At 50.8% G+C, this 14,352-nt stretch overlaps 2 protein-coding genes and 1 pseudogene across 3 annotated transcripts in view; 2 read left to right on the top strand and 1 right to left on the bottom strand.

Moving 5' to 3' along the window:
• Window positions 1-1,744, top strand: part of Cidec (cell death inducing DFFA like effector c) — a 13,806-nt gene extending 12,062 nt beyond the window's left edge. For both annotated transcript variants that reach the window (XM_037204270.1, XM_028864078.2), the window contains exon 6: window positions 695-1,744. In XM_037204270.1, coding sequence (XP_037060165.1) covers window positions 695-857 — 163 coding nt within the window. In that variant the 3' untranslated portion in view covers window positions 858-1,744. The remainder of the gene's footprint in view (window positions 1-694) is intronic.
• A 1,500-nt stretch (window positions 1,745-3,244) lies between these two features.
• On the bottom strand, window positions 3,245-3,663 carry LOC114689671 (annotated as a pseudogene).
• A 6,055-nt stretch (window positions 3,664-9,718) lies between these two features.
• Window positions 9,719-13,774, top strand: Rpusd3 (RNA pseudouridine synthase D3). Its single transcript, XM_028863928.2, has 9 exons — window positions 9,719-9,852; window positions 10,135-10,274; window positions 10,910-10,954; window positions 11,044-11,143; window positions 11,789-11,896; window positions 11,975-12,059; window positions 12,272-12,395; window positions 12,718-12,857; window positions 13,400-13,774. Exons 1-9 carry the CDS (start codon window positions 9,728-9,730, stop codon window positions 13,697-13,699), a joined length of 1,167 nt encoding a protein of 388 aa, XP_028719761.1. The 5' UTR covers window positions 9,719-9,727; the 3' UTR covers window positions 13,700-13,774.
• Window positions 13,775-14,352: the final 578 nt, after the last annotated feature.

A 14,352-nucleotide genomic window follows, 5' to 3' on the forward strand; every position in this document is an offset into this window, starting at 1 on the left:
CAGCCAGCTGCTCTTGGCTGCATTTCCCATTTTCTGTACATCAGACCACATGCTGAGTGCTTCACATTATTTCAAACTCATAACCCATTTTACGTGTCTTGAAGCTGGAGTTCAGAACCTCAGAACCAGAGCAGTTTAAAGGGTTTTTTGTTCTTTTTGTTTGTTTGTTTGTTTTTGTTTTTGTTTTTTGAGACATGGTCTCATGTGTCCCAGCCTAGCCTCACACTTGCTATGTAGCCAAGGATGACTTTGAACTTCTGGCCCACCTGCTTCTGCCTCAGTAGTGCTGGGAGTCCCAAGTTTACAGTCCTGTATTACCACACCGGGTTTGCGGTGCTGGGGATCAAACCCAGGGCTTTGTTCATGGAAGGCAGGCACTCTGCTAAATTAGCTTCATCTCCAGTCCTTCGGATATAATAGTGCGGTGGTGGCCCATGCCTTTAATCCCAACCTGGGCTACAGAGTGAGCTCCAGGACGGGCACCAAACTACGCAGAGAAACCTTGTCTTGAAAAACCAAAAATAAATAGATAGACAAATAAAGAAAGAAAAAGAAAAGAAAAAGAAAGAGAAAGAGGTCTAACTTGAAGCCAGCTGTTTTGGTCCAGCATAGAAAAATGGAGAAAACAGTTGGGGAGAGAGGGTGGCGAGTGTTCTCTAGATCTGACCTGCATGCTTTGCTGTCTGTCTCCCAGGGAAATGCTCCGCTGGGCCCTCTTTAGCATGCAGGCCACAGGCCACATGCTGCTTGGCACCTCCAGTTACATGCAGCAGTTCCTGGATGCCACTGAGGAAGAAGAGGCTTCCAAGGCCAAGACCTCCTCCCTCCTCCCCGCCTGTCTGAAGATGCTTCAGTGAAGACCTGAGTCCTCAGAGGCCTTCCCCAGCCAAGGATGTGACTGGGGACCCTGCACTCTGCTTAGAAGCACCCACAAGCCTGGCAGCTGGAGAGCTTCTCACCCACCTGCACCTCTCTCACAACACAGCACCAAGGAAACTGCAGGAAGGGCTGGAGTCACAGGAGAACTTCCTGGCCAGGCCCAGCTCCTGCCTTCCTGTCACAGGTAGCTTTAGGGGACCAGCACTTGTCCATGGCAGGCTGTGGCACAAAGTCTGCCACTCTGGCTTCACATGCCACAGCTATGTGCCAATCCCTTTCTGCTGTCCCCTCCTGCCCTGCCCTGGACCATGCTCACCATGCAGCAGACACTGCTGTGGTGACCTCCAGAATACTTTGACACCACCAAAGACCACAAGATGAACCCCGCAGTGACAGCGAGGCCTATGGTTATGGTGTGGAAAGAGTTAACACTTTGTAGTAGAAGAAAAGGAGGGGGGATCAGGGGGGCCTCTCTCCTGAAATCCTAGTCATTCCTCCCTCCAGCCCCCCAGCTGTTCATGATCTTGGGGGATGCTAGAGCGTATAAGAGATAGTAGGTTAACTAAAGCCAGGATGGCATTGATGCAGATTTTGGGGGGCCCTCACCTGTGTGAGGGAGGGACTTTGGGGTAATGCAGATGATTTGGAGTCACCCAGGTCCCTCCTGAAAGTAACTAGTAAACTCACCGGTTCACCAAGCTGGACTTGGAATGAATCGTGGCTTTGTCTGTCATCCGTGCCCTTCCTGTGCCAAATGGATAGAGTTTATGTCCCCAGGACAGTCACACAATTCCTCCTCTTGTTCTCAGTCCCCACTAATGTATGGTATTAGAGTCTGAAGTAAATTATTTGTGCTGATACCTCATCTTTGTGTTCTTTGTGTGAAACCATTTGTCAACAACAAGTACAGGAGAGAGCACTTATCATTATTGGTGCCTGTGCATGCGTGCGTGCGTGCGTGCGTGCGTGTGTGTGTGTGTGTGTATGTATTATATATGTATGTATATGTATGTATGTGGTGTGTGTATATTATGTATGTGTGTATATGTATGTATGTGTATATGTATGTGTGTATGTGGTATGTGTGTATTATGTATGTGTGTATATGTATGTATGTGTGTATGTGGTGTGTGTGTATGTGGGGGGTGTGTGTATGTGTGTGTGTGTATTATGTATGTGTGTGTGTATTATGTATGTATGTATATGTATGTATGTATGTGTGTATGTGGTGTGTGTGTATGTGGGGTGTGTGTGTATGTGTGTGTGTGTATTATGTATGTGTGTGTATTATGTATGTATGTATATGTATGTATGTGTGTGTGTATGTGGTGTGTGTGTATGTGGGGTGTGTGTGTATGTGTGTGTGTGTATTATGTATGTGTGTGTATTATGTATGTATGTATATGTATGTATGTGTGTGTGTATGTGGGGGGTGTGTGTATGTGTGTGTGTGTATTATGTATGTGTGTGTATTATGTATGTATATGTATGTATGTATGTGTGTATGTGGTGTGTGTGTATGTGGGGTGTGTGTGTGTGTGTGTGTGTATGCTGGTATACCAGTACCATGGTGCCAGTGTGGAGGTCAGAGGACCTCTTTTGTTCCACTCTGGACTCCAGGGACTGAACTCAGATTGTCAGGCTTACACAGCAATTGCTTTTATGTGATGAGCTGTATCAGTGGCCCTGTTTGTTCTTCTAGATATAGAGTCTCTTGTAGCCCAGGCTGGCTCCAAATTTGTTATGTAGTGGAAGAGGACCTTGAACTTCTGATCCTCTTGCTTTCTCCTCCTAAGTGCTAGCATTACAGGTGTGAATCACCACGTCCAACTTACATGGAACTGGGGATTGAACCCAGAACCCAGGGCTAACAGAATGCTAGGCAAATGCTCTACCAACTGAGTGACATCCCAGCTCTGTTCCTTTTTAATGTTTGAGATGCAACAAATAAATACATGTTAAAATAAAAATCTGCAGTTGGTTTTTAAGAATTGCCACATTTGATATTTAGGCAGACCATGTAATCCTTGTATATGTCCATTTCTGAATGAAATTTGCCTGTAAGGTGGCTCAGAGCACTCTTGGTTCCCGACTGTTGTATTTTATAATAACTTTTCTCGTGTTCAGGTTGAAGGTCCTAGTCCATCTACAGGGCGATTTATCAACGCCTGTGCCAGCTTGCACACGGTTCCCTGTCTCTGCTCAGCACCTCCACCCTCAGGACTGCAAGGCGGGTCTCTAGCCTAGCACAGGGACCCCAGCACTGCAAAAACAAACCAGAGAGCTCTGAGGAGGAGGAGGAGGAGTCAGGTCTTCTCAGAGTGAGCCCCATTTTTTTTTAAACATGAGTCTTTTTTGGCCACAGCTACTTGAGGGGGATGAAGCTGGAGGAGTGGGTGGCACCAATACCAGGCTGGCTGTGCTTCACGGACTTGTGGGTGATAGAGAACTCGCCCGGGTAGTGGCGGATCGTCTCTGGTTGGATTTCCACCTGGTTGAAGGTCTTGTGGTTTTACACACCTACCATGCTCCCTACCATCTCAGGGAGAATGATCACGTCCTTCAGGTGGGTCTTCTCCAAGGGTGGCACCTCCTTCTCGGCCTTTCTCAGACGCTTGAGTATCAAGTACTTCTTCCGCCACAGGCCATGGTGAAGGTGCCATCTCTGGGGTGCTGTACGGCTGCATCAGCTGTTTATCAACTGTCCAGCCACTGATCCAGGTCCACGCTGCAGTAGGTGAACTTGCAAACGGTCTACTTTTTCTTCTGCTCCGCTTCAGCCATCTTGGTGGCTGCTCAGAAAGGGAGCCCCCAGGTTTTAGTGATGGGTAACCGACCTAAGCGGAAAAGACTAGGCCTGTAGGAAGTCAGGCTTCAGCCTGGCTCTCAGATCCAAAGCTAACATAATTTCACAATCCTCCCTATAAAGCTTATTTGGATTTAGAAAACACTAAAGCAAAGGGCCAAGCTACTCAGGCTTGTCTGGAAAGTCATTGCTGGCAGCTGCCCCATGCCTGGAGCCAAGTGTGAGAAGAGCAGCCAAGGGCAGGTCAAGTGCACTTTCTATTCTGGGCCCTCACACAGTTACAGATGTGGCTGGCTCCAGGGCTTGGCCTTCTGGAGGGCTGGTTTGCATCAGTCCTGTTTCCCATTGCTGAAGCGCCCGCCTGTCCACACCTGCTGCAAAGTTGCAACTGAGCCAGAGGGGGCTGATGCAAGCTGGTGTTTGTCCCAGGCCTCTTCTCTTGGGGTCGAGTTTCACAAGTTCAGCAGATGACTGTGGCTGCCACCTGGCACTGAGCCCTGAGCCCGGGCAAAGTTTGGCTCCTCCTCTTCTTCCAGGGCCCACTGGAATGAAGGTAGCTGTCTGTGGGAAGGGAACGAGAGAGGGCAGCCTGCCATGGGGCAGGGAGGGAGGCCAGGAGTGAAGGAACTATAGCCTCTGGAGGGCCGGGCGCTGGTCCAAGTGGAAAAATGGCCTTTCCTGGGGCTAGACACTGTCGGTGGAGGAGACGTCTGCTTAGCTGAGTGGGCCATGAACCAGCCTTCAGCTAGTCTCTCTCTGTCTCTGTCTCTCTCCCTGTCTTTCTTCCTTTTTCCCCCTTCTATTTTCACACAAATACATACATACATACATACATACATACATTACACACACATACACAAAACCAAACACATATTTTGTTTTTGTCTTGTTTTTGATATGTATTGGCATGCACATGCCATAGCACAAAGGTTAATGGATAACTTGAGGAGTTGGTTCTCTCCTCCCTCCATGTGGATTCTGGGGATCAGACTCAGTCTGTCAGACTTGGTTTCAATCCCCCTTACTGGTGGAGCCATCTCACTGACCCTTACATATATTTTAGACAGTTACACATAGCTCAGGCTGGCCTCAGACTTTATGTAGCCAAGGATGACTGGGAACTGATTCTTCAGCCTCCACCTCTCCAGTGCTAGGATTATGGCATGCACTTTGCCTAATCTGTCCTGGGTCCTTGCCCAAGCTGCTTCGGAGATGCAGAGGAGACCTCCCAGAAGGCTTCAGGAATACCGCCTGTCGACAACAGAGCAGTCGCACACTCCAGGAGAAGCCAGACAAGGTGAAGCCACTTGCTTGCTTGCTTTTTTGCCAAGTTTGTCCCCAGTCCCTCCTGCGTTGCGCATGTAACACAGTCCTGTTGTCCCGGCTGTCTTGGAACTCTAGACCAGGCTGGCCTCAGATTCACAGGAGCTCTGCCTGCCTCTACCTCTCGGGTGTGTGTGGGAGTGGGGGGGTGTGGGGGTAAGGGGGCGGTGGTGGGGAGGGGGGGTAGGGGGGGCGGCAGCGGCGCATGCACGCCTTTAATCCCGGCACTCAGGAGGCAGAGACAGGCAGATCTCTGAGTTTGAGGCCAGCCTGGTCTACAGAGTGAGTTCCAGGACAGGCTTCAAAGCTACAAAGAGAAATCCTGTCTCCAAAAACCCAGAACAAAACAAAACAAAAAATTGGTTTTAAAAAAAAAAAAATCTAGCTGGGCGGTGGTTGCGCACGCCTTTAATCCCAGCACTCGGGAGGCAGAGGCAGGCAGATCTCTGTGAGTTCGAGGCCAGCCTGGTCTCCAAAGTGAGTTCCAGGAGAGGCGCAAAGCTACACAGAGAAACCCTGTCTCAAAAAACCAAAAAAAAAAAAAAAAAAAAAAAAAAAAATGAAGTTATATAAAAAAAAAAACTATGACTTTTTTTTTTTGAGTCAAGAATCTCACACATACTAGGCAAGCACTCTACTTCCACGGAGTTATATTCCTGGGCCCAACAATAAATCATGGATTGAGGGCCAGCAAAGTGTTGTAGTTGATAACTGTGCTTGCTGTCAGGCCTGACAACCTGAGTTCAGTCCCTAGAACCCACACGGTGAAAGGATCCTGGATCCCCACAAGCTGCCCTTTGATCTCTACAAATGTACATCAGCATCACTAATGCCCCCTCAAAAATAGATGTTTAAAAACATAACAGACTTAGGGATATGCCTGTAATCCCAGCACTCGGGAGGCAGAGGCTGGAGGATTGCCACATTTGAGGCCAGCCTGGGCTACATAGCATGTTCCAGGTCAGCTGGGGCTATGTAGTGTGACTCTGTTTCAAAAAACAAAAACAAAAAGACAGAACCAAAACTTCTGAGATGAATCCTGCAGGGGGCTGGAGAGACGGCTCAGTAATGAAAGGCACTGGTTCTTCCAGAGAACTGGGTTCCTTCCCCAACACCCACACAGTGGCTCACAACCACCTGTAACTCCAGCTCCAGAGCATCTGATGCCCTCTTCTGGCCTCCGGCCTCAAGCTTGCACATCACATGCCTGCATGTATGCAGACAAAACACTTGTGAAAAGAAAATTTAAAATAAATAAATAAATAAAAAGATTAATCATACAGGGTCTGGCCACAGAGCTTATCAGGTAAAGGTGTTTGCTGCCAAGCCTGATGACCAGAGTTTGGTTCCTCAGAATCCATGTTATAGGAAAGAACTGACTGAAGAGTTGTCCTCTGAGCCGGGTGGTGGTGGGGGCGGCGACGGCGGCGGCAGCGCATGCCTTTTATCCCAGCACTGAAGAAGAGGCAGAGGAGGCAGATCTCTGTGAGTTCCAGGCCAGCCGGGACTACACAGTAAGACCCTGCCTTAATAGAGGCTGCAATCTATTGGGTGAGGAGGCGGTAGCAGAGTAGCTCACAGCATTGGAGGCCGGAAGTTGATAGAACCTAAACAGAAAGGAGCCAACGTAAGACACAGCCTCCAAGGAGAGCCACCCACACCAAAGACCTACTTCTCCAAGCAGGCCCCACCTTCCACAGTTCCATCACCTCCCAAGAGCCCATCCAAATTCTGAATCGTTCACACATTCATTAGGTCAGAGTTCTTAGGTTCCGGTTGTTCCTGGAAGCTTCCTCATAAACCCACCCTGCCATGTGCTGTGCTGGTAGGCTAGGTTTTCTTCTTTCTTTCTTTCTTTCTTTCTTTCTTTCTTTCTTTCTTTCTCTCAAAGATGTATTTATTTATTATATATACAGTGTCCTGTCCACATGTATGCCTGCATGTCAGAAGAGGGCACCGGATCTCATTACAGATGGTTGTGAGCCACCATGTAGGTGCTGGGAATTGAACTCAGGACCTCTGGAAGAACACGCAGTGCTCTTAACCTCTGAGCCATCTCTCCAGCCCCTAGGTATTCCTTCTCTCAGTCAAGGTCCTTCATCGCTCCTTCTGCATTCGTCTGTTTTCTCTTGCTATTACAAAACACCTGAAACCAGATGAGGGTGCAGCTCGGTGAGAGAGTACTTGCCTAGCCAGAGTGGGGCTCTGGAGCCACCTGCAGGACTGAAAACAAACACGCACACAACTGGGACAGTTGATAATTAGTATGTTTACATCTATGGTGCTGGAGAGATGGCTCAGTGGTTGAGAGCACTGGCTGCTCTTGCAGAGGACCTGAGTTCAGTTCCCAGCCCCACATGGAAGCTCACAACTGCCTGAAACTCCAGCCCTGGAGGATCTGATGCCCTTTTCTGGCCTCTCAGGGCACCTGCAACACATGTAGTATACACTTACACAGACACACAGGCACTTACACATTAACAAAAATAAAACAAATCACACACACACACACACACAGTTTGATCTGGGTCATGGTTCTTGAGGCTACAGAGTCCAAGAGCATAGAGCCAATACCTACTTAGCACATGCAGGGGCCTTTTGGGTGCACCCAATATGGAGAAGCTGTCCCATGCTGAGACATGGGACAGCTTTTTCTCTCCTCTCCTTCTTAGAAAGCTGTCAATCCATCATGGGAGCAACTCCCTTCATAATCTTTTTTTTTTTTTTTTGGTTTTTGGAGACAGGGTTTACCTGTATAACAGCCCTGGCTGTCCTGGATCTCACTTTGTAGCCCAGGCTGGCCTCGAACTCACAGAGATCTACTTGGCTCTGCCTCCCAAGTGCTGGGATTAAAGGTGTGCACCACCAATGCCCAGCTATGAATCTTTTTTTTTTTTTTTTTAAGATTTATTTATTATGTACACAGAAGAGGGCGACAGATCTCATTACAGATGGTTGTGAGCTACCATGTGGGTGCTGGGAATTGAACTCAGGACTTCTGAAAGAGCAGTTGGTGCTCTTAACCTCTGAGCCATCTCTCCAGTCGTCCCCCCCCCCCCCCCCCCCCCCCCGTCAGGGACCTTACCACCTAGCAGCCTCACGACTTGCACGTCCCCCTTCACCTGCACGTTTGGCATGTCGTGCACCCCTTCCCTCCTTCCTGCCCTCTCTCATGCTATATAAGCCTTACTGAGGAGAATAAAATTTGCAGCTTGATCAGAACACTGTCTTGCTGTCTTCTCTCGTGTCTCCCTGTCCCTTTCATTCTCTCCCACAGGTGGGTCGCCTCTGTTGACACCCCGCTGGCCGGGCACCCCCCCAGCTATGAATCTTAGTGTAAATATTTGTATTTTCTGATGGTCTTAGGCAACCCCTGTGAAAGGACCATCCCCCCCCAAAGGGGTCGTGGCCAGCAGGTTGAGAACTACTGCTCTAAACAGAGGAAGAGAGAGGGATTATTGCATCCCTCTGATTCCTCTGCCAGAAGCAACAGTCTAGTGCTGGAATCCTTTCAGCAAAGCCCTTTCAGGCCTGGGGATGTAGTTTAGTAAGTGATGGGATTAAAGATATGTGCCACCATGCCCCACTGTTTTTTCAAAAAAGATACTAGTTTTATTATTTTCAATTATATTATTTCATCATTTTTATTATGTGCATATTGTTACTTTTTTGTATTTTATTTCTTTTGGGGCTTTTTGTTGTTGTTGTTGTTTCAGGGTCATGTAGCTCTGGTTGTCCTGCAACACACTATGTAGACCAGTGCTGGGATTAAAGGCCCAGTCTGTATTTTATTGTTAATTATGTGTGTGTGTATATATATATACATATATATATGTATATATATACATGTATATACATGTCTGTGTGTGAATTGGATCCCTTTGAACAGGGGTTACTGGACAGGTGTTACAGGAAATTGTGAGTCTAAGGATGTGGGTGCTGGAAACAGCAAGCGACTTAACCACTGACCCATCTCTCCAGCTTGTTTTATTTTATGCCTATGAGTGATGTTTTTGAGACACGAAGAGCCAGTCTCGATCGTAGGCTTAGAAGCCATCTTACAGTAAAGACACACTCGGTTCGTTCCTGTTTATAATTCAACCTGTTTCTCAAGGGTTGGGCGATGCCTCACCCGTAAGCCTAACTACAAGTGGGTCTTTACAGCCTATTCCAGGAAATGCCAAACATGTCTGTTTCAAAAAGTTAATCACCATCTTGCAACCCTGTCTTTGTCCCTCCCTCCCTTCCTCTGTCTCTGTGTAGCCCTGGCTGTCCTGAAACACGCTGGCCTCGACCTCAGTAACCCGCCTTCCTCTGTTGGTCTCCAACCCAGTCTGGATCTGTGATCTTGGTCTTCGTGTGGTGCTTGGGGATCGAACCCAGGAACTCGTGCATCCTCGAAAATCTCTCTACCACCTGAGCCACAGTCTTGGGACATTTTATGTCGCAGACTGTTTCCATGCAGGTGTCCTTTCTCCCTCTGCTTTACAAGGGAGGTTTTCAGATTAAGGGTCCCGAGAACTGAAACGACAATCTATCTGCAAGCTCGCCTCTTTCTAAACATCCCCGCCTCCTGCCTCAGTTTTCCCCAAAGCTGAGCCCCAAGTGGCACTTTTCCTTCTCTCCTCGGAGCTCCGCCTGCTCGGTGTTCTGATTGACAGCCCGTCTGACCAATCGGCGCATGGAGGGTGCACGTGGTGGGCAGTCCCGTGGACACGCATGCGTCTGTGCTTTGCTCCGGTGATGGGTTCCTGGCGTGTTTGGAGTTGGGTCTCTGGGACCTGGCGTCCCGGGCTGGAGGTTGGCGCACGGCGGAGAGATGCAGACTTCGGCACCGAGGCCCGGTGATTCTAACACGCCACTTCCGTGTAGGCAGGAGGCTAGGACAAGGGGACGTTCAGCATTCAGATCCGGACCTGGGTTCTAATCCCAGCTGTGTTGTGAGACCCGACCGACATCCTTGGCGCTCTGAGCGTCTGATGCCTCTTCTGTAATCTTGGGGGGGGGGGGGGGGGCATGTGGGCCTCAACTGTCAGCTGAGCCCGGGAGTTCTGAGGCTTTTGTAAGAAAAGGCTGCACTGGGCAGGATGGGCAGAGGAGGTACCGGTTTCTGTCATTTTTCTCAGACGTGGGCCTCAACCTCAAGGTTCCAGCAAGCGCAAGAACCCAGTGGAGGACCAGCCCTTCCCGGGGCTTCTGCGGACAGAGAACCTCGGCCCGGAGGAGCTGGCTGAAGTGCTGAGGGCAGCTGTGGTGGATCAGAAAGGTGAGGGGAGCCTGCTGCTCCTGAGCCTCTCACCCCCTGGAGTCAGACCCCTGTAGCTGCAAGAGCCCGGCCAGCGGTCACATTCCCTCTCCTAGCCTCAGCATCGTGAGGACAGGCATAGGAAACCTTCACACCGACCGGCAGTAGCAGAAGTTAGTTTCCTGTCAGAACAAGCTTTGGGATTAAGTTAGAACTGGGGTCTGTCTGTAAGCAGCATGCTGTGTGCCTTTAGGAATAACAGTTGATCTGAACCTCTCAGTTCATGTAGCAATGAGGAGAGTACACAATACTGGGATAAATATAGCTCCTGCCTTGAGAGATCAAGCGTTCTGATGTGAGAAATAATGAGTCTCTGCTGTTTCTGGGAGTGGTGACCACACCTGTAATTCCAGAACTTGGGAGTTAGAGGCAAGGAGGATCGGGAGTTCAAGACCAGGCTTAGCTATATAGCGAGTGTGAGGCCAACCTGTTTGAGCACACATTATACTGAGGTATGTTGGAGCCAATGTGAACGAAAGCCCAGAACAACAAGTGCAAAGGCCCTGGGGTGCAGAGAGCAGGAAGTTCAGTTTGACCCCCAAGGCTGCATGCACACAGGCTGCCCTGCTTTTGCTGACATCTATGGAATCTTTCAGGACCTCTGGTGACACTGAACAAGCCACAGGGTCTGCCTGTGACAGGTATGGGCAGGGACGAGGAGGGAGAGGCTGGCTGGGAGGAGATGGTTGGATGGTACTCTGGCAACTTGCCCTCTCCCCTTACTTCTCAGGGAGACCTGGGGAGCTGACATTAGTTTCTGTACTGCCACAGCTGAGCCAGGCCCTGGGGCTCGGACACCGGGAGCTCCAGGTTGTGCGAGCGCCTGGAAAGTAAGTGATGAGTGTGGTGAGCATTTCTTTCACACCCATTGTATATCAAAGCCCTATTCAGGTGCCTGGCACGTGGTAGACACTCGGGCATTGGTGATAACTCTTAGGGCGTTTGGCTCTTAGTTCTCTGGGGGCCAGAGAAAAGGCCTGGCCTTTTCAGGAGGTCTGCACTGTAACCCTGGCTTTGCTGTTTGGCTTTAAGCTGGTGATCCTTTGGGGAGGTGTGTGTGTCTCCTTTTTTTATATATACTTTTTTAAATGTGCATTGGTGCTTTACCTGCATGTATGTCTATGTGAGGGTCTCAGACCCCCTGGAACTGGAGTTAACAGTTGTGAGCTACCATGTGGATGCTAGGAATTGAACCCGGGTCCTCTGGAAGAGCAGCTAGTACTCTTAACTGCTGAGCCATCTCTCCGGCTCCTTGAGGGTCTCCTTTAAAAAGACCCAAGATTTGTTTTTAATGTGTGTTTAGCCTGAGTGTATGTGCGTGCACCTCGGTGCATGCCTGGTGCCCCCAGAGGTCAGAAGTGGGCATCAGGTCTCCTGGAACTGTAATTACAGTTGTGACCCACCATGTGGGTGCTGAATGCTGGCCCTCCTTTTTATGACCAGGAGGCTTTATGTGACTTGTCCCCTTCTTCCAGGGAGGCCTCTGGACTTGTGCTCCTCTCCAGCTGTCCCCAGACAGCTAGCCACTTGCAGAAGTTCTTCGTCCACTCAAGGAGAACCCGGAGACCCACAGCCACCTACTGGTGAGAGGTGCGGGGTGACCCCCAGGGCCGAGGGAAGGTCCCCGCCAGCTGCTCTGAGACTTTCTTTCCCTTTCTCAGTGCCATCACTGATGGCATCCCTGAGCCTTCTGAGGGGACTGTCCACGTGGCTCTGAAGCTGGAACGCATGGATGGCGTTGATCTTGTGAGTCAGAGGCCACCAGAGAAGAGGAGTCCTTTCAGGTTTTTGCCTTACAGAGGAGTCTGTACTGTGCACATGGGGTGGCTAGTTCCCCTGTTCCCTAACAGGCAAGTGGCTGCTGCCTGTTCTGAGGCCCTGTCCTAAATTAGCTGGCAGCAGGGTTGCTCAGTGGGGCTCCTAGGCGTGTGCTAAGTCATTCTTGACCGGTACCCTAGGCAATCCCGGTGACAGCGCCATCACGAAAGGACATCCTAGAAGGTGTCAAGAGGACCCTCAGCCATTTCCATGTGATGGCCACAGGCTGTGGCTGTGCCCTGGTCCAGCTGCAGCCACTGACAGGTGGGTCTGAACAGTACCCTGCTGGGGAGATATAAAGCCTGTGCGGAAGACGGTGCTCGGCAACATCCAGAGAGCATCTGGTGGACCCCAAGGGGGTGTGATTGGGCTGAGCGGGAGGCAGCGGGTTTAGGTGCACACCCACAGCCTAGCAGCCAGCACACATTGTTATCCTCAGGCTGGGTGGGTTGTCAGCTGTCGCTGTGCTGACCTGCTCATGAGCCTCTCTGTGGAGGCGGAGGTCGCCTCGCAGATCCACAGGCTCTGCAGATGGGAACAGTCCTTCATGGTCAGGAAGAGCAACCGCCTCCCACCCATCTTTCAGTGTTCCCCAGTCAGCTGCAGGTGCACATGGCCCTCCAGCTCTGCCCAGTGCTTGGGGACCATACCTATGCTGCTCGAGTGGGCACCGTCCTGGGCCAGCGCTTTCTGTGGCCAGCCGAGACCACCAAGCCCCAGACACAGGTAGGTCCTCAGGCCCATATGCTTACTCCATGTTTGGAGGGTTAGAGGGGCTGGCTTGGCCTTTGGGACCACCTGTGCCCCTGTGGTGCCGTGTGGCTGGGCAAGTGTCATACTCCCTCAGGCTTCCTTCTGTTCATGAGCTCGAGGGGGGGGGGGTAGCTGACCTCTAACAGCCCCGAAGTCCACCATCCTTTGGAGCGGGTTTGTGCATCATTTCTTCTTCGAGTTAAGTTAGAGAATGGGCGTGCGGTAGGAGTGAGCCTGGCTCTCCACTTGGAGACAAGGGCTGTGGCTTTCTGGCCGGAAGAGGAGACTGGAAGTTTTTGTGAATCGAGGCTTCTCCTCACATCCCAGTGGCCAGAGGCTTAATCACATGGCTTCACTGAACACAAAAGCAGCTGAAATGTAATTTCGCTCTGTGCGGAGAAAAAAACTCGGCCTGCCAGTAGTGAAAATTTCTGCAGTAGCAGACCAGGGAGGTCCATCAGGGCTGGGTGCTCCTCTGGCTGGAACTCGGATGGGCTGCTGTCTTTCCACCCCAGGTCCTGGATGAAGCTCTCCTCAGACGCCTCCACCTGCGTCCTTCCCAGGTGGCCCAGATGCCCCTGCATCTGCACCTGCACCGCCTCCTCCTCCCGGGCCCCAGATCCAGGGACCCGCCCAGGGAACTTCTGGCACCCCTGCCCTCCTACTTCTCTCGGTCCCTGCGGTGCCTACGGCTCTCCCATCAGACAGTGCTTGACCCCCAACTGGAAGACGGAAGAGGAAGGGCCGTGACCCAGCTCAGGGACAGTGGGGTTGGTGCTGAGCACAGTCAAGGTCCTAAGATCAAATCTCCTTAGGCCACTTGCTTGCTGGGCAGCGCTGGGCAGGTGACTTCTCTCTGGACTTAAAATAAAAGTCCTACCTCACAAGCCTGCTTTTGAGGATCTTCTGAGGAAAGCAAATGTTTACCGGGGATGGTGCCCTCTGTTTAAGCGAACAGTGGCCACGTCTGGAGGTGGCGTCTGCCGTACTCCTGGCCAGGAGGAGGTTGGTTTGTTTTTGAGACTCCATGTAGCCCTGGCTGGACTGGAGCTCAGAGACTCACCTGCCTCTGCCTCCCGAGTACTGGGAGGACAGGCAGGCACCACTGTACACGCGTGGGCTCTTCTGAATTTGAAGGACACAGGTCATTGGATTTCAACACCCCCCCTCCACCCTGCACACATTCACACAGACAGACACCACTTTTGGAGGCCCAGCAGCCAGGGCTGTACAGGTGGGGAACGCCACACTTGACTCGGGTCTTAGCTCTTACAGTTTTAGGTGGCTTGACCAATCCCTCACTGAGGGAAGGAGTAGACATCCTCTCTGGAGAGGGGCTGAGGTTTAGGGAAAGCCCATCCCTTGTCATAATGTTCTGTGCCCGTCGGAAGCTCTTCTGGCAGCCCAGCTTGTCTTTGGGAAGGGGCACTCCTGATGGCTGACCTTCCAGTTTCCTCATCTGCATAGT

This window comes from Peromyscus leucopus, chromosome 3 (assembly GCF_004664715.2).
Source record: "Peromyscus leucopus breed LL Stock chromosome 3, UCI_PerLeu_2.1, whole genome shotgun sequence".
Taxonomy (NCBI): domain Eukaryota; kingdom Metazoa; phylum Chordata; class Mammalia; order Rodentia; family Cricetidae; genus Peromyscus; species Peromyscus leucopus.